This window comes from Microcebus murinus, chromosome 2 (genome assembly GCF_040939455.1).
Source record: "Microcebus murinus isolate Inina chromosome 2, M.murinus_Inina_mat1.0, whole genome shotgun sequence".
Lineage (NCBI taxonomy): Eukaryota > Metazoa > Chordata > Mammalia > Primates > Cheirogaleidae > Microcebus > Microcebus murinus.
This window is the reverse complement of record NC_134105.1, coordinates 6,783,451-6,808,197: the sequence shown is the minus strand read 5'-3', so window position 1 is coordinate 6,808,197 and position 24,747 is coordinate 6,783,451. Positions and strand designations below refer to the sequence as shown.

General features: G+C 52.3%; 2 protein-coding genes across 5 annotated transcripts in view; one reads left to right on the top strand and one right to left on the bottom strand.

Moving 5' to 3' along the window:
* Positions 1-5,453: 5,453 nt before the first annotated feature.
* NPPA (natriuretic peptide A) lies at positions 5,454-6,912 on the top strand. The gene is made up of 3 exons (XM_012785342.3): positions 5,454-5,649; positions 5,771-6,097; positions 6,593-6,912. The coding sequence occupies exons 1-3, from the start codon at positions 5,527-5,529 to the stop codon at positions 6,602-6,604; spliced, it is 462 nt and encodes a 153-aa protein (XP_012640796.2). The 5' UTR covers positions 5,454-5,526; the 3' UTR covers positions 6,605-6,912.
* A 2,085-nt stretch (positions 6,913-8,997) lies between these two features.
* CLCN6 (chloride voltage-gated channel 6) overlaps positions 8,998-24,747 on the bottom strand; it is a 36,458-nt gene continuing 20,708 nt past the window's right edge. For 2 of the 4 annotated variants that reach the window (XM_012785331.3, XM_012785335.3), the window contains 13 exons: positions 24,366-24,479; positions 23,906-24,072; positions 23,251-23,374; positions 19,073-19,199; positions 18,602-18,755; positions 18,264-18,423; positions 18,070-18,176; positions 16,178-16,391; positions 15,212-15,369; positions 14,906-15,062; positions 13,140-13,247; positions 12,906-13,031; positions 8,998-11,764 (listed from right to left, as the gene is read on the bottom strand). In XM_012785331.3, coding sequence (XP_012640785.1) covers positions 11,684-11,764; positions 12,906-13,031; positions 13,140-13,247; positions 14,906-15,062; positions 15,212-15,369; positions 16,178-16,391; positions 18,070-18,176; positions 18,264-18,423; positions 18,602-18,755; positions 19,073-19,199; positions 23,251-23,374; positions 23,906-24,072; positions 24,366-24,479 — 1,797 coding nt within the window. In that variant the 3' untranslated portion in view covers positions 8,998-11,683. The remainder of the gene's footprint in view (positions 11,765-12,905; positions 13,032-13,139; positions 13,248-14,905; positions 15,063-15,211; positions 15,370-16,177; positions 16,392-18,069; positions 18,177-18,263; positions 18,424-18,601; positions 18,756-19,072; positions 19,200-23,250; positions 23,375-23,905; positions 24,073-24,365; positions 24,480-24,747) is intronic. The other 2 variants (XM_012785333.3, XM_012785332.3) reach the window with 2 other exon arrangements.

Below are 24,747 nucleotides of genomic sequence, written 5' to 3'. Positions count from 1 at the left end.
TCTGCATGAGGGGAGAGTGCAGAACACGCATGCTTCAGCCAGAGGGTGACTCCCTTCCCTGTGAGGTCCCCAGGGAGGGCAAGGGGCAGTGGTGGCACTCAGATAGGCATGGGGGTGGGTGGGTAGGACAGGCACTGAAGGCAAACTTGCTGGCTCAGTCCTTCAGAAAATACTTCCTGAAGGATCACTGTGCGCCAGCTCTGTGCTAGGTGCTGGGACATAGTGGTGTCCTGAAGCCACCCAAGTGCTGCCTCCCACCTGCTCGGTTGGCCGTGCCTCCGGCTCACCAGCAGATGCAGCTCCAGCAATGGCGGACATGGGCTCACAGCTGAGACCTGCCTCTCCCACCTTCTCCCCTCCTATACCAAAACGCCCCCACAAGCGGTGCCAACTGGCGAGGAGAGATCATCAAGCCAGTTGGTGGGAAGACTGGACTGAGGAATCCCTGGCTTCCCTGGTCACTGCCCGAGGATCTGAGTAACACAGCCCAGAAGTGCAGGAGTCAGTGGCCTGCACTCCTGGGGTGGGGGTGGGGTGGGGGTGGCGTGTTGACCAGACAGGAGACGGGAAGCGGCCTACAGGTCAAGTGCTTGTTGTGAGCTGAATTATGTCCCTGCAAAAGATATGTTGAAATCCCAACCCCCAGAACCTCAGAACGTGCCCTTATTTGGAAATAGGGTTACTGTCGATGTAATTAGTTAAGATGAGGTCACACCGGAGTAGGGTGAGCTCCTAATACACTATGACTGGTGTCCTTATAAGAAGGGGAGAAGAGGCAGGGTATGGTGGCTCCCGCCTGTCATCCTAGCACTCTGGGAGGCCAAGGCAGGGGGATGGGTTGAGGTCAGGAGTTCGAGATGAGCCTCAGCAAGAATGAGACCCCATCTCTACTAAAAATAGAAAGAAATTAGCCGGAAAACAAAAAATAGAGAAAATTAGCCGGGCATGGTGGTGCATGCCTGTAGTCCCTGCTACTCGGGAGGCTGAGGCTGGAGGATCGCTTGAGCCCCAGAGTTTGAGGTTGCTGTGAGCTAGGCTGACACCACAACACTCTAGCCCAGGTGACAGAGCAAGACTCTGTCTCAGGAAAAAAAAAGAAGAGCAGATAAGACGAGACAACAGGGAGGGGAGGAGGCCACATGATGACGGAGGTAGAGATTGGAGTGACGCAGCCACAAGCCAAGGAACACCAGGATTGCCACAGCCACCCGAAGCCGGAAGGGGCAGGAAGGATCCCCTCTTGCAGGTTCACAGGGAGCCAACACCTTGATTTCAGAGTCCCAGCCCCCGGAACTGTAAGAGAGTAAATTTCTGTTGCTCTAAGCCCCAAGGCTTGTGGAACTTGTTCCAGCAGCCACAGGACGCTGATGTGGCGCCATCATCGTCTCTCCTCCCCAGCTGCTCCAAGGCGCTCTGCTCCACGAAGCTCTCTGGAGACTCCCTACGGTGTTTCTGCAAAGCTGTGCCTGGCAAGGCAACACGTCCCCGTATACCTGTCTCCCTCCTTCCCCACCTGTGTGGGCATCGATGGCCCCAAGGCCCCGCCTCCTGGTGTTCAATCCCCTCCCTTAGAGAGTGAGCAGGACCCAGTGACTCACTTCTGATGAACACAGTGCAGTAAAGCAAAAACAGTGGGTGTCACTTCCACTATTAGGTTACAAAGGGACTGTGGCTTCCGTAACTTCTCTCGGCCTCTCTCTTGCTTGATCTGATGGCAGTCGGTTGCTTCTCCACAGAGAAGCCCATGTGGCAAGGAACGGATGTCTCCAGCCAATAGCCAGCAAGGACCTGAGGCCTGCCGACAGCCACAGGAGCGAGCCTGCAGGCAGAGCCTCTCCCCATCAAGCCACCTAGGCATCAGCCCAGCTCACAGCAACCTCAAACTCTGGGGCTCAAGCGATCCTCCTGCCTCAGCCTCCTGAGTAGCTGAGATTACAGGTGTGCTCCACCACGCCTGGCTAATTTTTCTATTTTAAGTAGAGATGGGGTCTTGCTCTTGCTGAGGCTAGAACTTTTGACCTCAACTGATCCTCCTGCCTTGGCCTCCCACACTGCTAGGATTACAAGCATGAGCCACCGGGCCAGGCCCCAGCCAACATCTTAATTGCAGCCTGAGAGAGCCCTGAGCCAGGGCACCCAGCCAAGTAGGGCCAGATTCTTGATCCACATGAACTATTAGATAATAGATATGTGTCGTTCTAAGTTGCTAAGGTTTGGGGTAATTTGTTAACAGCAGTAGCTAACTAACACATTTCCTCACACACCCCCCCTTGCTTCCCTTGAACAGGAACCCCTGTAAAGCTTCAGCAAGTGAACTTTTTGCCCTGGGCTTTGTTTTCTAGGGAACCTGTCCCCAACTTCCAGCCCCCAGTGACCTCCATATTGTACCAAAGAAACAAAACATTGTTTTCAAAGTCAGAAACAATCATCCCTAAATATATCACAGTGTCTTACCAATTTCTCCCAACTGGGGCTTCTGCTTTAGACCATTTGGGTCCAACAGGATAACACCATGAATGTGACGGGGTTTTTGTGCCAGTTCTGCACACGCGGGACATTGCACCCTTCCGGCTTCCCTGCGGCAGCCCACAGCATCCCCATGGAGAGCCATAAAACCAAACTCTGGGCTAGAAACTGGAGATACCCAAATTCTCGGTTCTCCTGCTCATTTGCAACGCTCTTTCCATCCCACGACTAAGACGACTGAGTCACATGCAGTAAGAGCTTTTGATTTTTCAGCTAGTGGAAGTGGTGGGCGTGGGGGATGGGCCTGGCTTTCTGTGCCTGTTGCTTTTCTTCTCTCACCCCTACAGGCTGGCTTCTAAACACCCAGTAAGTATTAGCTCCTCTGCACTCACCCCCAAAGTTGAGCAGGAACAGAGAAACAAGGAGAAACGGTGTCAAGCCACTTTCCGGTTCAGGCTCATGTTGAAGGCTTTAATAAGCCTGGGGTACGTGCCTTTGCAGATTGTCTTTCTGGACCCTGTTCCTGGAGGGGGTGATGCCGGTTCTAGGCAAGGCCCTCAGGGCAGCACAACTGGATGTTCTTTTTCTTCCTCCCACCAAATAGAAAAGTCCTAATGGAAGAAACTCAGCAAATAACACACATGTCCCACTCCAGTTGCACTCTGGAAAAGGGAAAGTGACTTTAACAAAAGCAGCTGGGCAGAGGCTGAAATTCTCTTTCTGGAACCTTGGATGGGACTTCTGCTTCTCCTTGGGCCACCTACAGACTGCAGAAGCAGCTGAGGACAGGGGAGCAGCAGCGGTCCAGAGGCCACCTGCTACGGAAGCCTTGGCTTGCATCAAAGGCCTGTCTCAAAGGGCGTCTCCAGGATACAGGCGTGTGACGCACACAGCAAAGTAGCATGAGTCCCCTAGGCTGCTCGCTGAGCCCTCTTTGCTAATAATAACCCGCCAACCGCGCAATTAGGCTGTGAGCACATTCCAGGGACTCTTCAGGATACCACACATTTCTGCCCCCAGAGCTCCTACTTAGAATTGCACTCAATTCAAATTGCAAGTTGAGATCGGCTGACCAAATCAGGTGCCCCAAACCCCAAGCTTGCTGAAAAGGGCCCCCTTTCCCTTCCCTCTTAGGATAACATCACCCTGGACACCTCTTTGACCTCTGGCCACTTACTGCCCTGATTTCCAGCCTTATGGCCCAGAAGAGCCTCTTCATCTGGTTAACCAAGAGGTCAGCACAGCTGGGGACAGAGCTGGCCAGGACAGAGCTGGTCACTCGACACACATTTTCTGAGCCTCCAAGGAATAGATCAAAACATTCTAGGTGTGGAAATGGGTCCCGGGAGTCGGATGCAGCCCTCTCCCTGAGAGAGTCTGAGACGAGACAGAGGCCAGACACATGCAGATGTGGGAAGCACACGAGGCTCCCGCCCAGCGCGTGGGGGTGCAGGAGCTGCTCAGGGCCGTCTGAGACGTGGGGACGGGGGTGTTTAACTGGGGAGGGCAGCCGAAGGGCAAGGAGGCAGCACTCTTCCGGAAGTGGGTTAGGATACAGATCAGTGTTGGAGTTGGGGTCCCAGCCCTTGTTCTGCCTCTTACATGCTCAGTGGCCTTGGGCAAGTAACAGCCTCAGGCTCAGTTCTGTCCCTCCCCAAATGGAGACAATGCTACCTACTCCCGGTGGTGGTGATAACAATAAAATCGTCCAAGAACAGCTCTCACACGGCACTTGGCTCCCTACGAGTGAGCACCGAGGGCGAGCACTGCTCACTTGCAAGCGCATCACATGATCAGAGCTCATCTGGGCCCCGGACCACCCTGAGAGGTGGGCAGGGCAGGTTCTCTCAGTTTCCTCATTTTACAGATGAGGAAAATAAGGCCCCAAAGATGTAAGCGGCTGGCTTGTTTTGGGCTGCAATGCAGATCTCTCAACTCCTCAGTCTAGTGCTCCGCCTGGTCCACATTGCTCCGTAACGGCTAACATTGAGGCCCCTGCTTAGCAAATGGAAGCCACTCATTACACGTGGACAGCCTCACTGCCTCTTTTGGTGGCAAGGGATACTGAGGCCTTGGTGGCCCAGTCACAGGCCTGGCCTCAGGGAAGCACGTGGAAGGCATCAAGGGAAACTGCCACCATTAGCCCCCTCCCTCCCTGCATCAGCCAAGTCACCGGGACACTTTCCCCGGGAAGGGGGCGTTGCAAGCCTCACACATTTAGAGAATGAGCTTCTACAAGCAGCCAGGGGAGGGAGTGACCGTGGCAGCACCTGCTGAGCCCCCAACACCTTGGATTGTGGGGGTTTGGAGGAAGAGCTTTGGAATGATTGTGTTCCCCCCACTTTCCTTGGTGTTTATGTTTGGCAGCCAAATTCTTGAGGGCGTCATCACATTTGGTTCCTGCTGATTTAATAACACTCTGAGCCAGAACTCCCTTTCACCTGGCGTGGACAGGGGCTGCCCACAGCGCAGGTGCGAGGCCAGCTCCAGCGTCTGGGCTCGTTTGTCCCGAGCTGCCGCCTGCCTGCCTGCCGTTTCTTCCTCTCCCGCCCTTATTTGGAGCCCCTGACAGCTGAGCCACAAACAAGCCGGGGGAGCTGGGCAGAGGCCAACTGTCACCCTCTGCTTCCCCGCACGGGTCCCAGCGTGGAGGAGAAAGAATCCCGAGGCGCGGCAGTGAGATAACCAAGGACGCTTTTTTGCTCTTCTCACACCTTTGAAGTGGGAGACTCTTGAGGCCAGTCAGCAAGAATGTGGCTCTTGCGGCCGAGGGTCGGGGGCCGTTGGGCTGCCCAAGGCGGAGGGGCTGCGACAAGCCCTGCTGGACCGATAACTTTAAAAGGGCATCTTCTGCTGGCTCCTCACTCAGCCGCTTTATCGCTGCAAGTGACAGAATGGGGAGGGTTCCGTCCCTCCTGCGCGCTGAGGGAGCTGGGGGGCTATAAAAAGAGGAGGCGCTGGGCAGCCGGGAGACAGGGACGGATGAAGGCAGGGAGAGGGAAGCCAGAGGAGAGGGACGCAAGGCAGCAGGCATCGGATCGCTCCTTGGCCAACGCCAGCATGGGCTCCTTCTCCACCATCGCCGTGGGCTTCCTCCTCTTCCTGGCGTTTCAGCTCCCAGGCCGATCTGAAGCTAACCCCGTGTACAATGCCGTGTCCAACGCAGACCTGATGGATTTCAAGGTAGGCTCAGGAAAGGGGGCACGGTCTGGGGTCGGGGGCTTTCTGACACTGTGCCCATTCCTGTCGATTTCCCCCAAGTCAGCGAGGCCTCTCGCTTTCCTTGTATTTTCCTTTTGTAAAGAATTTGCTGGACCATTTGGAGGACAAGATGCCTTTAGAAGACGAGGCTGTGCCCCCTCAGGTTCTAAGCGAGCAGAACGATGACACTGGAGCAGCTCTCAGCCCCCTCCCCGAGGTGCCTCCCTGGGCCGGGGAGGTCAGTCCAGCCCAGAGAGACGGGGGTGCCCTGGGGCGGGGCCCCTGGGACTCCTCCGACAGATCCGCCCTCCTGAAAAGCAAGCTGAGGGCGCTGCTCGCCGCCCCTCGGAGCCTGCGAAGGTCCAGCTGCTTCGGGGGCAGGATCGACAGGATTGGAGCCCAGAGTGGACTGGGCTGCAACAGCTTCCGGGTAAGAGGAACTGGGGATGGAAATGGGATGGGGAGGAGGAAAATTGTGGTCTTGTGGAGGGTCAAACCTTGTCAAAGGATGCAACCAGGGGACACCTCCAGCAGGAAAGGGGCTCTGCATTTCTGCCCCAACTTGGAGGGTGCTCCGTGAGTCCCAGGACAAAGCCATCTACACAGCCACAAAGTTATTCCCACTAGCACTGGGCAGTTAAAATATCCACAGGGCCAGGTCACCTTTGCACTGCTGACTGACAGTTCTTGTTCCTCCCTCGAACTGCAAGATCCTGACGGATTTAAGTGAAAGTAAATAAAATTAGCTTTAATGAGCAACGTGTTCACCAGTTCATGTAACTCAAAGGGTCTTCAGGCTGGGGTGGGGCCTGGTGGGAAGTAGCTGGTCCGAGGTTGAGAGGTTAGGCAGAGTCTTGTGTGAAGCTGACTTTTCCAGTAGTCAGGTCTCGGAGGTGAATGTTTATGTTCTGTATTCTCTTTGTAGTACCGGAGATAACAGCCAAGGAGGAAAAGGCGGGCCAGGCCCCAGGGCAGAAGGGAGAGACTCTCATCCTGTGGGCTCTCTCATGTGACTGTCTCATCTCCCTGCCATCAAGCTGAGTTGTGACACACACCCTGTTAGAGCTGCAGCTTCCTGTCAACATTTCTCACATTTTGTGCTAAATGTAGATACGCTGGTCTCATTGTGGCTTCCTGGCCTCTCAAACCCCGTGCATTAAATTTTAGGGTAGACCTTCACCTGTTACTGAAAGCGGTTTGAAAACGAATAAACTTCAGCACCATGGACAGAAGACAAAGGCTTGACTTGGTGTGATTTCTTTCTTATCCAGGAGGATGGGAATTCAGCCTAACACTCCTCATTTTATCCTCGGTCAGAGCAAAGAATGCTCAGCTTCTTTCTCCTCCTTTCATTTCTCCCTCCCTTCCTCTTTTTTTTTTGAGGGGGGCACTCAAATTGCAGTCCTCAACCTGCTCTGCCTTGCCTTCCATCCACAGTCACAGATCCTGAAAAAGCCACAGGGGACCAAAGGGGCATTTATTTTTAATCAGATTTGCTCACATTCAGGGAACTTATTTATTGAAAAGAAAATTCACAAACATCTGGACTCTTCCTGGCTACATCTAATGTAGCTTGTGCTCAATAGGCAATTTTTGCACTCCCAATGCCTTTTGGTTACAGGGTTTTTTGAGGCGGGGCACATTTAGAAAAGGAGAGTACTAACTAGATTTTCTCTGATACATTCGGGAGGGTTAGCCGCTGCAGCTAAGTGAATGGCACTTTTAGTTTCGAAGAGTAGGCAGTGTTGCATTCAAAAACTATGGAAAGTAAAGAAAGAAATGTTTGCTATGCAGACAAACTGCAGGTTTATGTGCCTTTTGTGCACTGACACACGCCTTTGGAAAACAGCTGTGGTTTTCTCCTACTTTGGGTCCAAGAGGCCTGGATTTGTGTTTATTGAGGTGGAAGCCACTGGAAAAGACACAGTATTTTGTTTCTTCTGAAAACTGTCCTATGCAGCAAAAGCCAGGCACTAAGGTCACCATAAATGGGGTGCAGAACTCTAACCTGTCTTCCCCCAGCCCTATTCCCTCCACAGACCCCACTTTCAGATTTTGTGACCCTTTGAGACCCCCCACACCTACAAGTGATCGTCTGTGCCCTTCTTTCTGCTGTTTCTTCCACGTGGGATGCCACTCACCCCGTCCCCCTGGGGACATTCTCCTCCGCACTCATTGTGAACGCCACTTCTTCCCTGAAGCCACAAGCCCAGCACAAACTAGGCTCTTGGTGGGAGGAATTTTACATGTAACTTATGAGTTCACTTGCATGTGATTGTGTGTCCCTAGAGGACACACACACACAATCTGCAAATGCCCCTTCAGCACTCCCAGTTGAGGCTCCATCAATGTTGGCCAAACTGTCTTGGTCTTGTAGGGGAATTGGGCAAAGAGGAAACAAAGTAGTGATTTGCTTCTTGTACGTGAACTGATGGTAAGGGGTGGAGGTGGAGGGAGAGCTCGAATCTAACCACCTCCAATCAACACGTTCCTTACTCTGGCCTCAAATCCCAAAGGGCAGAAAATCAGGCAGCAGAGAATGACTGACAAGGGCAAGAGAGACGGAACTGTCCAAACTTGGCTCCTGAGGTCCGGCGCTGGGGGCATGGGTTGCTAGGAGGGGGAAGAGTGTACACTGGGGACATTCCAAGCTGTCACCATAACACAGGACGGAACTGACTGAAACTGACAACTACTCATGGCAGAAAATGTCCCTGGAACTGAGAGGACACCAGGGGACAGGCAGAAGAACCTGGACTGACTGGGACCGTCTCTGACCCTGGTGGAATGGCAGCTTAGGGCAGATCAGAGACAGAAAGTCACACTTCTTGCAGAAATAAATGCGAGTGGATCAAAGCCACGGCAGATGGCAAAGACAGAAGCTAGCCACAGGTCTCACCAGCTGCAGCCCAGCACGGATTTCGTTGTCTTCTGGTCGGACATCAGGGGACTGTGTCTGTGGGTCAGTTCCTAAGCATGGCCCCGTGAGGAAATCGTGCTTCTCCATCTGGTGCTCTGGGAAGCGGGCGCTGGCAGAAGAGAGGCTTTTACAGAAGATCTGTAAACACGGGCAGTGCTCATTCAAAGGGAGAAACAGAGCAGTGGAGACTAGGGACTCTTGCTAAGATCCACAGGACTAAATTCAGTCTCACCAAGGAGGTAGCTGCCCAGTAGGGATAAGTGGGCCCCGTGAACGAAGAGCCCTGCTGGGCAGCTCCAGGAGGGGAGATCTGAGACCACAGAACTACTTCCCAGCGCCGTCATTCTTACATATGAGAGAAGAAGTAAAATAAAAACCAAGAACCCTTGAAAGAAAGAGCACTGTGGCGATAAAGGCTAAAGGACACAGATGGAGATGTTTTATTCTGACATGTTACGGTTACAACGAGAACTTCTAAGTTCCAAAAGTTCAAATAAAAATAGCACTTTACAAATTAAAAAAAAAATACAATTTATATACACAAGATTAGCTCACATTACCATATAAACAGTGCAAACAGAAAAAGGAAGCTGCGACTGTCAAGCGACCGAGGTCCACAGGGGCTGGGGGTGATACTGCACATCAACACTGCAGGGCCAGGGAGGTGGGGGGTGCTCCGGCCTTTTCAGAAGTTTTTTGTCACCCAGGGCCATGTCAGTGCACAATTCTGCATCAGAAACGCCATCTGGTAGGCTGGGCCGAGCCAGCATCCATTCCAGCTGGGGACTATTAGACGAGGCCACGAGCAAATCATCCCCCAGAGTGCACCGGCCCCATGCCAGGAGCAGGGGCCTGCCAACCCCGCTCCCTGATTGCCCCAGCTGGGGGGCCACGAAATACCACAACAAAACACAGAAAACCACCTCGAGCCACCCCCAGACTCCCCTCTGGGGATTGTTGCTTTACCGAGGTGCCTTATCACTGGCAGCCGACGGGGCGGGTTTAATAGGCGAAGCTGCAAACACTGCTTTCTACTGTACAGAGACTGAGGGAGCAAAGCTTACGGTTACTTGTCACGAGTGGAGAAGGTGATGTCTTTGGGCTTATCTGGAGAGGGCGGATGCAGAGGGAGGAGAGGAAACCACGTGCCTTTGCAGAGGGGCCTGGGTGTGGGTCCTCCGTGGCAGCCATCCAGTCAGTTCGGGGGGAGGGAGGCATTTGCATTCTACCGTCTATCTCTGGCTAAACTGACGGGAACAAAATATCCAGTGACTTAAACACAACACGATGTGCACGAGGGATACGTTCCAACGACATTCACCAGTGGCAGCCTCGAGGCAAGTGGCCAGTGACCCAGCCCTCCAGAGCCGGGGTCCTCCTGCAGGGCATGAGCTCTGCCAATTCCAGGAACGGGTGGAAAGAGGGGCGAAATGTCTGTGAGGGGTGGTCATGCCACTCTGCTGACTTGGACGACTGGTTTCCTTCTTAATCAGAGGAAGAAAGGTGGCCCAGCTCTGACCACCACCATAAAGTAAAGCGGCAGCTCGTCGAACACAATCACATTTACAAGGGTTTTGCCTTTTTGGTCCTTGTGATCTCCTGAACTATTTACTGGGAGTATCATCCCCATTTCACAAGTCAGGTGCATCCAGGGGAACTGAGGGCGAGAGGACAGCATTGCCAAGGCCAGGCACCGAGGCAGCAGGCAACTTCTATGGTTTGAAAGAAACTAAATGCAGACCAATGCCATCTTGAGTCCCAAAGTATGTCTGCCTCAGGGACACCTGATGGGGCCAAGACGTTCACAAACCTGTGGCAGTTAGGGGAAGGTATGCAAATGCGTGATGCCAGGATGCTCACCCTGGGGGCCTAGTCCGAGAGGGGACCAACCAGCCTGGAGAGAAATGAAGTCACCGAAAGAGGGGGCGGTTCCTACACTCAAAGCTAAAACCCGCAGGCACACGCTGGCAGGGAGCATCTCCCCACCCCACCTCCCTGCAGGGCAGAGACCCTCCTGAAGTTTCTGCGTAGGCTGGGAAGGCTAAGAGCAGGGAGTGAGAGACGTCTGTGAAGGGCGGACACCTTCTTCCTCGAATCAGCCATCCGCATCATCACAACATGTACCTTTTGGTGGTCACTGGCTCAGGAGTTGCCTCCTTCCCCAGAGTTCAGTGAAGCCGTCTTATCTATGGGTGCCCTGCATTCAGCTAACTTTGGCAGGTGACACCAAAACCCTTCGAGCTGTGGCTGTTTCACCAGAAGACAGGATAAAATCTCAAGGAAAGTTTAGTAGTTCATGGAGATGAAAAGACTCAGGGTAGAAACGTGTTAATAGGAGACCATGAATAATTTACAAATGGAAAGAAAGCTGAAATGTTACCAACCAGGTGGATGGAAATCTGACCCTCTTATCAGATTATCATTCAGAGATTACCAGAGGGATTCTAATGCTTTGTGGTTCTGGTGCGTAGTGGTTCCAAGGAGATTCAAACCACAGGAGCCAGACCGGAACACCTGCTCACACCGAGGAAGCAGAACACCCCCTTCAAATGAACTACAGAAGATGTGGAATTAAGAGTCCCAACAAAGGAAGGCCTCCCTGAAACACGGAGAATTTTCTTAGTGCCTAATTCCTAAATTTAGTCATTAACTGAATTTAAAACTGGCGCATCCCTCCCGGCCCCCAGTGTTGCCCTGGCCAAGGTCCCTCCCATATATCCATGGCAACAGCTGTGATCGCTAGGAAAGCAGCAAAGATGGGGCAGGAACACTGCTTGGAGTGTCACCCAGCGGTCTGCCTGACTTCCACCCCTGGTCCTGACTCTAGTGGTGACCACGGTGGGCCTGTGCCAACATTGGAGGGTAGGAACTCGGGGGGCAGGGAATGGGAAGATACTTGCTGAGGAAGTTAGGAAAGTCCAGACTCTGATGGTTCCAAACCCTCCCCAGGTTCTCTGACCAGCAAAATGATGGATGACTCCAGGCTTTCCAAGAGGGGGGTGACTAGGAATCTTCCGTGCAACCCCAGCCAGCTGTGCTGGCTGGAGTGAGCGAGCTGCCTGCCCAGGCAGCCCTGGGAGAGGGGGAGCTGGCCCCTCACATGGTCTGGTAGTGCTGCCTCAGTCGGGCCTGCAGAAATTCGTATGTCAGGTTGTGCCGTGTAATGATCCCAACGATCTAGGACAAGGAGAAAAAGGACAAGTTACCTGCAGGATAAAACCCACTGGCAAGAATGGGGGTGAGAAGAGCCAGCCCTGTCAGTTTGTCACAGAATATGGAGGAAGAGAAAATCAGTGCAGGGCCAGATATGGCATGACCAGGGCTCTTAAACTGGAGACCAAGGGGACAAGTTTAGCTAGAATGGGGGGGGGGGGGCAGCCAACATTCTGGAACATTCTTAAACAGAGCATGTGCTATAGCTCTAGCTCCCATCATGCCCAGCCTGCTCCACAGACCTGTGCAAGAGGTGGGGCCCTTGGATGCTTCTGAGGTTGTGACCCCCGCTGCATCTTACACTCTCTACCTTGCAGAATGAACTACGAGCCATTTGTCAGTTTATGGTGGTTCCTGCTTGTCACTGATGGGGGTAGCCCAAAGTCATACCATAAACAGTGTTAGAACTGGTCAGTGTGGTCGGCAGTTACGATTCAGGGAACAGGATTTAATCTACTGCAACTAGACCTGCACGAGGAGGTGCTGTGCGCGGGTTACGGGCAGACCTGGGAGGAAGAGCGAAAGGGGACGACACCTCGGGAAGGTAACGCGGGTAACTCTGCAGGGTGGGCATGAGCATTTGGTTTTTGTTTTTTGCTCATCTGTGTTTTCATATGGTTTTACAATGAAATAGTGTTTGTGTGATAACAAAAAAATGAAGTTCTAAAAATAAGAAATGAAAAAGTCTGCTGCAGTAATTACTGGATGTTGTATCTCTGTAAAACTCAAAATAGTATGCTTGAAATTCTTTCATTCAGTGTTCTGAATCCCCGCAACGGGTGGGGCGCTGAGGAACACCGACAAGAGGTCAGGAGGGAAGAGAGAGGCTGTGGACACGAGGGACAGCCCTGCCCGGTACTGGCCACTGGGAACTGGCGCCATCTGCTGGCCAGGCGGGGACAGGGTCCCAAACACCCAGGAGGCCAAGGGGGCGGGTTTTCACCAGGCCAGCTCCTTCCAGCCCCTGGGCAGGGGAGGGGGGGAGTGCTGGTGCTTCCTCCTGCCTGCAGGCCCCCACCCAACCAGCTCCGTGGTCCGAGGGTCCTTTTTCACAGGTAGGGGCAGGGGCCTGGCTTCCCTGTTCTGCCCCCAGACTCAGACTCACCTCTCCCACGGCATTCACCACGGGCAAGTGGCGCAGGCCCATGGTCCTGAACAGGTTGAAGACTTGGGAGACATGGGTGTTAGGTGAGACGGTGAAAGGCGAAGGGTTCATGTACGGGGTGACATCCTGCAGGAGAGACAGCACACGTCACCCGCAGCCTGAGACGCCAACGGCACAGATGGGCTGCGTTCTGCACAGGACAGGCGGGGCTGGGGGGAGGGCAGCCCTTCTCACCACAATCATCCTTGGGTTCAGCAGCGTCAGGTCCAGGTCGTGGATGTCTGGGTACTTCGGGTAATCCTCAGCCATCTCGGCGTAGGAAAGGCGGGGTTGGTTGGCGCTCTGCAATTCCAACCAAGACGCCGTCCTTGCTCTGAGCAGCGGCTTTGCTCTGAGCAGCGGCAGCGGCTGGAAGGGTCACACTTTGAGCCCCTCCCCCTTTAAGTCTGAATCTGTCCAGCCACGCCCCACACTCCACCAAGACGGAGGCAGTGCAGAGTCATGGCCAGCAGCAGGTGCTCTGGACTGAGACATCTCAACCCAAAGCCAGTTCTCAGTCAATTCCCAGTGGGTCACCCTAGGCACTCTGATCTCCCTCAAGTTCCCTTCCTTCATCTGCGAGATGCAAATGGGTTACTCCAAAGCTTGAATGAGAAAAGTGCTAACAGTAGCAGTGGTGGGTTGAACTACCCCAAAAGATATGCCCAGGTCCTAAGTCCTAGTACCTATGAATGTGACCTTACTGGAAATAGGGTCTCTGCAGATTCTCAAACATGAGGTCATGTGGGATTAAGGTGGACCCTAAGTTCAAGGACAAATGTCTTTACAAAAGGGGAAAGGACACACAGGGAGAACGCCATGTGACAGCAGAGGCAAAGCTGGAGTGATGTGTCTACACTCAAGGAGCACCAAGCATGCAGACAACCCCTGTGCACTAGGAAGAAGCAAGGATGATCCTCTCCTAGAGCCCGCAGAGCATGGCCTGGCCACACCTGGATCTTGGACTTCTGGCCTTGAATTGTGAAAGAATAAACTTGTTGCAGGCCACCCACTTTGTGGCCATCTGCTACAGCAGCCCCAGGAGAGAGGTGCTGGCTTGTTACTCTTCCTCTACTCCGGGCCTACCGCTCTCTTTCTTTCGGTTCTCACTGCTGCTATCACTGGACACGGGGCCACCCCAGGCTCTCAGGCTGGGCACAGTGACCACAAGCACTGGTCACAGCGCTCCTGTAGCAGGATCTTCCCCCCCACTCCACTCTGCACACCCTCACCTTTACGCAGCTTCCCGTCATGCCACCCACCGCCCGCAGGGCAGCACCCGCCTCCTCACAATTTGTCAAGCCAGGCTGGCTGATTTCTGCACCCAGGCAAGGCATTCTGGACTTGGTGCCAGGTGCTGCACGTCACCTTCTACCCCACCTCCAGCCAGGCCCTCTGCGCCTTGCCCCATGTTAACTGCCCTCCTGCAGGCTAATGGGACCATGGGTGGCTTCAGGTCCATGTCCCACAGCCAAGACCCCAACCAGGAGAGCTTGTTTGGAAATGAGGCCTCTGGGTGACTTAGTCCATCTCCTTCTAAAGAGACAAAGTGTCCTGCCCACCTCTGCTCATCTCTAAAAACCAAACAAGAGAGGAAAAAGAACTGCAGGGGACCAGACAGGAAGAATGGTATTTCTTTTGACAATATACATGTGGGACTAGAAATTAAAATATACAAATTGCATTACAAGCCTGCAGGCCAGCAAACACAGGACACATGGTGCAGAGACTAGGTGAAGACCACCTGGAGGGCCTCACACTCCCCTCCCTGCACTGTCAGCTGGGTGTCACCTGGAGGCGACAGCTGCAGAGGAGCCATGAGGGTGCACATGCCGCTGCACACGACAGCAGCCGCTGACACAAATGCTCAAAGCCCCACCTCTCTTTCCCTGAAGTGCAGGGACCATGTTCCTACCACCCTCCTGCCTTCCAGAACCTCAGTGCTAGCAAGAGAAGCTTACCGACTGGCTCTCAGAATAACAAACTCCGCGGACAAGCAGGGTGACAAGCTGCGACCGAAGGATCAAGCCGTGGAAGGTCAGAGGGCGGAAGCGTTCCTCCATGGTCCAGTCTTCACTTGGGGACTGGTCAGGATACAGGTTGGGGTAGGGAGTGTATCTGTCACACAAAACCAGATGCTGTCTAGGATACCCTTGGCAGGACCACTTCTCTGTGCCCCCAACCCATACCCCAAATTCCTAAGAAACTCAGGAGCCACCTCTGCTGTGACCCTGCAGGCAGCCAGTCGCTCAGCTGCCCGTGCTCACCTCCTCTCCAGCATCTGCTGCAGGAGGTCCTCCTTCTCGGCCGCGTCCTCGGAGGCGATGTGCTCGTCACACATGTGCCGCAGCTCGCTGGACGGGTAGGACTTCATGGACTGGCTCCGTTTGCGCTGCTCGCCAGCTCGGGTGAGGATGCTAGATTTCTGCAGATTGGGGTGGGGGGTGATGATGGCAGGGGCTTCTGCAAGGAGGCCGCGGACTGCCGCACACAGGCACACCGGTGCAGCAGCACCGACGCAGGAATGGCAAGGAATTCTCACAGGGGGTATGGTTCAGGCCCGAGGACTGGACTGCAGACCTTGCAGTTTCTGCTGGCCCGACACCCCCACTCCACTGATTCGGGGAGAGCACCTCAACTCTCCAGAGAGGAACAAGCCCTCCACGTCCTGTCTGGGCAGGACCGTCAATCAGTGCACCTGCCCCCAAAGCCACGGGGTGGGCCATGCAACCCCAGCGAGGCAAGCGCCTCTCCCTGTCCGGGATCTGACCCAGAGGAACCCAAGGACAGAGAACGGCCATGCACGTCCCTCCTGGGTCCCCAAAGGGCGTCCACCAGACCCAGCACACGACCCCATGGCACCCCACCCTGGTTCTTCAGCTTTCCCGTCAGTCCTGAAGCTTCCAATTGATTTTTTTCTTTTTAAAAGTAGGTCAAAGTCCACTTCCGCTGTTGGCAACTCTAGAACCTTCCCTCAGGATAAATAATGAATAATGAAACCTGTCGGTTGACTTAAAATAAAAAGATCTGTCCATATGCTTACTGCGGCAAGAATGAACGCACGTCTTGATGGCCTAATTAAGTCCGTCCTCGCTGTCAAATCTCTACTTAAAGTCATGTATGACGAGAATGGCGCTGATTTCCCCTAAGACCCAACCAAGCCCACTGCAGCCAGGGGGCGTGGCAAGCACCAAGCCGTGAGCACCAAGGGACAGTTGTCTTCTCTCACCCACCTTTCCACTCGAGGCTGTTTCCTTTACCTTGAACTTGATGTTGTTGCTGATGAGCTGGTTGCCCTTCATGAACTCCTTCTCGTTGCCGCGGTTCTCTGTCACCACCGGGAAGGCGTGGTGGACTGTGGTGCGCAGGATGCTCACCAGGGACTGGATGCGGGTGTGCGGGTACACGTAGGTCAGGTTGGGCTCCATGATGTCGCTGGCTCTCAGTCTGGGGGGAGGGAAACCATCCAGCCTCATGACAGAGCCCACAGGCCGCAAGCTGTGACCCTGCTGGGTCCTCCATCCCTGCCTGGACCACCCGGGACCTCTCTCTGAACCATCTCCCAGTGCCTTCCTCTGTACTTCCGTCCCTCCACACACGCTGTTCCCACACCCAGAACGCCCTTCCGAGCCAGTGGGTCTTTCCTCCTCCTTCAGCTCAGTACCGACATCCCCTCACCACAAGCCCCCGCTGCTTGCCTGGGGGTTGGCTACCCCTCCCCGGCACATTCCACCTATCGCCACTGAATTGCTAACACCGCTACTAGAATTTTAAAAACAACGTTTTGGTCTCCCTTGAGATCAGAGGGTGGCAAACCACAGCCCACAGATCGACTCCAGCCATGCTCACGGCGTTCCTGCTACTAGAGCAGAGTTGAGCTGTGACAGAGACCACGGGGCCCGCAAAGCTGACAACGATCAACTCTCTGGCCCTTTACAGAAAAGGCTGCTGGGCCGGGCGCGGTGGCTCACGCCTGTAATCCTAGCTCTCTGGGAGGCCGAGGCGGGCGGATTGCTCAAGGTCAGGAGTTCAAAACCAGCCTGAGCAAGAGCGAGACCCCGTCTCTACTATAAATAGAAAGAAATTAATTGGCCAACTGATATATATATAAAAAATTAGCCGGGGCCGGGCGCTGTGGCTCACGCCTGTAATCCTAGCTCTTGGGAGGCCGAGGCGGGCGGATTGCTCAAGGTCAGGAGTTCAAAACCAGCCTGAGCAAGAGCGAGACCCCGTCTCTACTATAAATAGAAAGAAATTAATTGGCCAACTGATATATATATAAAAAATAAGCCGGGCATGGTGGCGCATGCCTGTAGTCCCAGCTACTCGGGAGGCTGAGGCAGGAGGATCGCTTGAGCCCAGGAGTTTGAGGTTGCTGTGAGCTAGGCTGACGCCACGGCACTCACTCTAGCCTGGACAACAAAGTGAGACTCTGTCTCAAAAAAAAAAAAAAAAAAAAAAAAAAAATTAGCCGGGCATGGTGGCACATGCCTGTAGTCCCAGCTACTTGGGAGGCTGAGGCAGGAGGATCACTTGAGCCCAGGAGTTTGAGGTTGCTGTGAGCTAGGCTGACGCCATGGGACTCACTCTAGCCTGGACAACAAAGCGAGACTCTGTCTCAAAAAAAAAAAAAAAAGAAAAAAAAAAGAAAAGGCTGCTGGCCCTGCACTAGCCCATGAGGGCCTTGCCTGACATCCATTCGTATCCGTGGATTATTAGGTGGTTGCCAGGTGATTACGCCCAGAACAATCACCATTGATGGTATGATATTTTGTTAGGACATGTAAAACAACTAGTTCTCACTCCTGGGGTTTGGTATATCCTTAAATAATCACTCATATCACAAACCTGACCCAGAGACCTCGTGTCATATCTAACCAGAACGCCACAGGAGCCAAACACAGCCATGAAGCGGCCCTGCCTCCTGTAGCCCCCGCCGTGTCCCTCTGTCCCCTCCCCCTGACCCCCAGCCACCCCGGGCTGCTCAACATTCCCAAACATGCTCAGGAACAAACATGCTGTGTCTTTCAGCCCGAGAAACATGAGTTATTGTTTCCTGCCCTAGTGCCAACAGGCCAGAACTTAGACATTCTGAACTAGGACACGAGAAAGATCACAGCCTTACTTGTCCATTTCCACCTCCGTCTCCCACTCCAGAAGCGGCACACCTCGCAGGTCCACATGGATATCGTAAATGCCCTTATTGAAAAAGTCCCCTGTCCATTTGGCCACCTGAAACACAAAGCGAAGATCTACACATAGGCCCTTTGGGGTAAACGTGGCCCTGAGCCTGCAAGTGGCCTGGAGGGACGTGCTCACCATCAGGGTGATCATGATGGGAAGCCCGTAAGTGATCTCATTGGTAGACTCGATCAGGATGACCGTGAGACTGATGGTCATACGGACGACCCCACCCAACAAAGCCGCAGCACCAACCAGGGAAAAGGTCCCTGAATAGATGTGGCTCAATCCAATGTAGCTAGTGAAGAACAAAACCAAGAACATGGCTTAGAATCACACTGGTGAGTTGGCGGGAGGGGGGGGGGACATAGGGAGGACACAGAATTCACACGCCTGTGCATATGCACACATGTGCACACACACACACACACACACACACACACACACACACACACACACACACACACACAGAGTACCTTTTTAGGATGTTGGCAACTAAACGTCCATAAGCTGCTCCACACAGCAGAGAAGGTACAAAAAGGCCACTTGGGACAGAAACGCCGTAAGTCCAACACGCAAGAAAGAAATAGAAGACGATGAACAAGGAAAGAGTGACGGGGCTGAAGGTACCTGCAAGGCAAGAACCAACCTGAGTTCCACCACCCGATGCCAGCCTCGGCCCACCTCAGTCTGGGGGGAGGGACGCCACTGAGCCTCGTGACGGAGCCCACAGGCGCCTGAGCGCATGCTGGGACGTGGCGTCTCCCCTCCTGCCAGGTCCTCCTCTGCCCCAAGCAACTCCCCTCTGCCACTGCAGGCAGAAACCAATCTTTTGTCTGGGCTGGTATCACAAAGGACAAGTCCTGTTCTTGCCCAGAGTGAAGGCCAGTCTGGCCGTGTCTGGGACGAAACCAGGCCCAGGCATGGGCCGAAGCACAGGCACCCACCTTCCTGGTGGAAGAGCTGGAGGATGGCAGACTCCTGGGGGTTGAAGAAGAGTGTGGCCATGTCATTGTAAGTATCATTGGGACAAAAAAACGTCTTCATACTTGAATTCACATCTTCTGTTCTGACCTAAGGAGCAGGAATCAGGAAGTCAGTAAAAGGACACCTGACCTTGAGTCTTCAACTAGGATGTCTCCAGCTGTGGCAACAAAAAAAAGTGTCTTGGCCGGGCGTGGTGGCTCGCTCATGCCTATAATCCTAGCACTCTGGGAGGCCGAGGTGAGTGGATCACTCAAGGTCAGGAGTTCGAGACCAGCCTGAGCAAGAGAGAGACCCCGATTCTCCACTAAAAATAGAAAGAAATTAATTGAGTGACTAAAACTATACAGAAAATTCTGTAACTACCTGATCAAGGACCTGTAAAGAAAAAAAATAAAAATAAAATAAAATAAAATTTTATATTAAAAAAAAAAAAATATATATATATATAGAAAAAATTAGCCAGGTCTGGTGACATGTGCTTGTCGTCCCAGCTACTCAGGAGGCTGAGGCAGGAGGCTCGCTTGAGCCCAGGAGTTTGAGGTTGCTGTGAGCTAGGCTGACGCCAGGGCACTCTAGCCCGGGCAACAGAGTGAGACTCTGTCTCAAAAAAAAAAAGTGTCTGGACAGCTTTCATCATAAATCAAACAGGCAGCAAAAACCTGGTCTATACTGTATTCATTGCATTTTGAATGCAAAGAGTGAAAGACTCAGGATGAGGGCCTTTGTCCGTCCACACTCATAATGGAAATGTCACCACAGCTATGATTCACCACCGATTTGGCTCTGCTTCCTCTCTTGGTGCTGATGTTCTAAGTGACGCCGCTGCCAGGAGCCTGGCCCGAGAGGCCCAAGGACAGTGGGAAGATGACGCAGGTGAAAGACAAATGGCTGGGAGTTGATGGGTGTTTGGGGACAAGAGTCCAGGGCACCACTTGACCTGCAGCCCCAACTTTAGTTCTAAATGGAAAAAGCCTTTTCCCTGAATTTGCTGCAAGATAAAACCCACCTCCCCACAAGGTCTGGGAGCAGACCCCACGCTCCCAGCTGCCTTTCCTCCCAAACCCCACCTGGTGAACAGAACCAAACATGAACATGATTTCTGTACATTTCAGACCTCTTTTTCTTGCCATCATTCTGTGTGAGAAGGTGAGATTCTGGTTCTCAGTAGAGGGCAAAGGTGTCTCAAGTATGACACTTCTCATTTTCTAGTTGCTGGTGTACAACGGCATGAGGGTTGTACTTCACACCTATCCCACGCTTGTGAATAGGGAGTGTTACTACAAAGACTCATTAAGGATGGGTTTTTCCCGGATTCAGTTCTACTGACGATGCTGTGTAGAGACATCCTTAGTGGACACTGTAAGGACACTAGCTGGTGGTTTGTGTGATCCTGCCAGGTGACCGTTGCTGGTGATACAGCTGGATGCGGGGAGCAGGACAGCGCCCCCTGCTGTCAGAACCTGGCAAGGAGGAACTGTGCCGGAGCCCCAGCCTGCAGAGCAGAGAGACAGGCTGAATTGACAGTTTAATAAACAACACATGTAGCGTTTTCCAAACTGTCTGGAAGAACATCAGTCCTGAAGGCTCTCTGGAAAGAGTCCCGCCCGCAGTCAGCCGCACTGAGAAGCATCGCAGGAATTTTTGTAAATCAGTGTGTCTGCTAAAAGCATAGCACAGGCCCCAAAATTAGATGGCTTTGATCTACTCTGCCACTCCCTAGTGACCTTGGGAAAGGTATTTCATTTTGTGCTGCTTCAGTTTCCTCATCTATAAAATGGGAGTATCTCCTCTCATGCTATATATTACTACCTGAATAATCTTGATCAAGACCTCACTTTGCTTCAGTTTTCTTATCTGTAAAATGGGGATACTACTGGCCAGCATGGTGGTGGTAAAGAGTAAATGAGATCATTTATGTGACTGCTTAGTGGGGTATGTGGCACACAATAAATACGCCAACATTCATAACACTGACTGGAAGAAAGGCCCTAGGAAATCCTATATTAAAGGAACTTATTTAATACTGGTTAACCCATTTGACCATGAAATTTTATTTGTTTTTGAATCATATATATCAATGTTCAATAACAGAGCACATTTTTTTTTTTTTGAGACAGAGTCTCACTTTGTTGCCCAGGCTAGAGTGAGTGCCGTGGCGTCAGCCTAGCTCACAGCAACCTCAAACTCCTGGACTCAAGTGATCCTACTGCCTCAGCCTCCCAAATAGCTGGGACTACAGGCATGTGCCACCATGCCCGGCTAATTTTTTGTATATATATTTTTTAGTTGGTCAATTAATTTCTTTCTATTTTTGGTAGAGACGGGGTCTCGCTCAGGCTGGTTTTGAACTCCTGACCTTGAGCAATCCGCCCGCCTCGGCCTCCCAAAGTGCTAGGATTACAGGCGTGAGCCACCACGCCCGGCCAACAGAGCACATTTTGAAAAACGCTGGTCTGGTAATGAGCTGGCCTTGGGGGCTGGTCTTGGGAATAACTAGTGACAGGGGTCAGCAAACTTTTCCATAAAGAGCCAGATAGTAAATATTTTAGACTTTGCAGCCACATACAATCTCTGTGACATATTCTTTATTTATTTTTCCAACCCTTTAAAATTATAAAAACTAGGCCAGGTGCGGTGGCTCACACCTGTAATCCTAGCAGGAGGCCGAGGTGGGTGGATTGCTTGAGGTCAGGAGTTCGAAACCAGCCTGAGCAAGAGCGAGACCCTATCTCTACCATAAATAGAAAGAAATTAATTGGCCAGCTAATATATATAGAAAAAAAATTAGCCGGGCATGGTGGCGCATGCCTGTAGTCCCAGCTACTCGGGAGGCTGAGGCAGGAGGATTGCTTGAGCCCAAGAGTTTGAGGTTGCTGTGAGCTAGGCTGATGCCTCGGCACTCACTCTAGCCTGGGCAACAAAGCAAGACTCTGTCTCAAAAAAAAAAGTATAAAAACTATTACTATTCTTAGCTCGGGGGCTATATGAAAACAGGCAGCTGCCAAGGGCCAGATTTGGCCCGTGAGCCACAGGTGCCAACCCCTATAATCCATTCTAGCTGTTCCCGGACTGTTCCTGGGGACACTGAAGAGGCAGCCCTCCAAGACAAGGGCCCCAGAGGGGCTCTGAGAAATTCAAGATTCAAGTGGCTACTTAGAGCACAGTCATCCCTTGGTTCCCCCTATCTCCGTGGGAGATTGGTTCCAGAACCTCTGGTGGACACCAAAATTCTTGGATGCTCAAGTCCTTGATATAAAATGGTGCAGTATTTGCACATAACCTACACACATCCTCCATATATATACTTTTAAATCATCTCTACATTACTGATATCTAATACAATGTAAATGCTATGTAAAATTATATTATTTTTTTAAATTCATATTATTTTTAGTAGTATTGTTATTTTTATTGTTTTTTCTAATACTTCGGATCCACGATTGTTGAACCCACAGATGTGGAACCCACGGAGATGGAGGGCAGACTGTATTTAGACAACACTCCCCACCCACCTCCACCCTAGTGCCGGAACCACGTGTCTGGCTGACCTCCTGTACCACAGGTTCAGCTCTCAGACCCACTGGATTGGACCAAAAACACAGGGTGGGGTAAGCTCCACTGCCTTCCTCATGGGCCCTGCTCCTCGGGGAAAGGCTCTGGAAAATACCACACATCCCAAGAAGGGAAAAGGAGAAATGCAGAAAGATGCATGCAGTAAGGGAGTCAAACCCGGTAAGGGTCAGAAGATGTTGGGGAGGGAGGATCGTTGTTCGCCCTGTGCAGACATTCCTTTCTCTGCACCCTAAGCGTGACTCCCACAGTCACAAAGACAGAGCAGTGGATGACACGCCTCTGGGCTGGGGGGCCCCCTTCAGACACGGAGAGAGTGACTGGGGCTTGGAGTTCCCCTCTGTGATGGCCAGGGTTGTTCACAAAAGTGGAAAAGGCAGAACGCATTTGGTATACAGCCTCTCTTAGGTAAAAAGACAACTACAAATTTCTCTATCATTTAGCAATCTGATACAGGTATGTCAGAATAAACCCAACACATCTATTAGCTCTAAACAGAGGCAAGTCATACATTTCTGGACTCTTCTTGGTGGGTATAGGATAAAGACAGCAGTTTCACTGGGGTTACCTGTTGGTATGAGTCATTGCGGACGTGTTTCGAAAATGACATCTGTCGGCATTCTCCTAACACCATTGAGGCCACAAACACCACCACGGTGGTCACCAGACATATCAAGAGGCTCTCCAAAACTCTGGGAAGCAAAGAACAGCTGTTATCATGCAATAAAGAAAGATGCTTTGGTCTTAGGAACTTGAAAACATAACCCTACCGACCCTCCACCCTCGTTTCCCCAAAGAGCATTTATAGTAGCTCCTGGCTGGTCAACATGTTTGCAGAATTTATCAGTGACCTGCTGTATTCCAGCAGTTTGTACATAAATCATGGGCTGTCAACAAAGTGGGCTGCGGCATCCACGTCATCTCTCTCCAAGGAACAAAATGGCCTTCAATGGCAAGTTTCCAGCAGGGCCACAGGGACCCTGTGTTTCTGACTGTGTCATGTGTCCAAAGTGGCCAAGAGAGGCTGGGTGTCAACCAGCAACCCTGACATAAATTAAGCTCAGACTTAGCCTTTTGATCTGCCTGACATCTGTCTACATGTTCAGTCTTAGATGAGAAATCAAGACTGCTATGGGAAGCAGGGTCTGCTCCTCAGGAGAGATGGCCTGGCCCACGCCAAGCTCAGGGAGCCACAGCAGGCTGGGGGAGGCAACTGCAGATACCTGACGAGCTTGGGTTTCGGGTGCACGTTTCGCATACGGTACTTTGCAAGCCTCTTGTTCAGACAGTTGAATATGGCTCCCAGAAGGCCCCCAATGACACCCATCACGACGAAGAGACCCAAATCCATAGCTGTCCAGAGATGACATTTTTTATCAGAGTCAGAGCACTGAGAGGAGCAAAAAGAGAGAGAGAGAGAGAAACCACAGCAGCTGTAAGAACAGGAAGGGACAGAAGAGGTGGAGACAGAAGCAAGAGCCAGGGCTGCCTTCTCTTCTACAGAAGCCTGGGTGCGCAGCAGTTCTCATGCCAAGCATGGGCACACACGGAAGAGGCTACAGGGGTGACATGCCCCTGCTAGAAGCCATACCTACCCCTCTCAATCACTTCTCTCTGGGCCTTCACTTATGAGCAATTTTCATGGGTCTAGTAAGAAATCCTGGGGAAAAGGACAAAACATACCTTAAACTCGCCAAAGTTGAGCAGTCCAGGGAGCTGGAAGGAGCCCCAACTTCCAAACTGAATCCCAGAGCGGAAGAAGTTGAGGGTGAAGGTGGCAGACATGGAACAAAAGAGCTAGGAGACAGGTGACAAAAGACAAGGAGGTTCAATAATGATATATTCTATTCTCCCCTTACCCTTCCTCCTAAAATCCACCACTCTGCATAGGGACCTGCAGAATCTAGGCTGGGGTACAGGGATTTGGTGACAACTGCAGTAGACATACCCCAAGTAAAACAAATTTTATGTCAAGGGATTTCACAAGACTTCATTCAGGCAGCCTGCCATGGGCGCCTATTTACTGAGAGCCTATAGTAGACCAGACCCTGCACCAAGAAGGAAG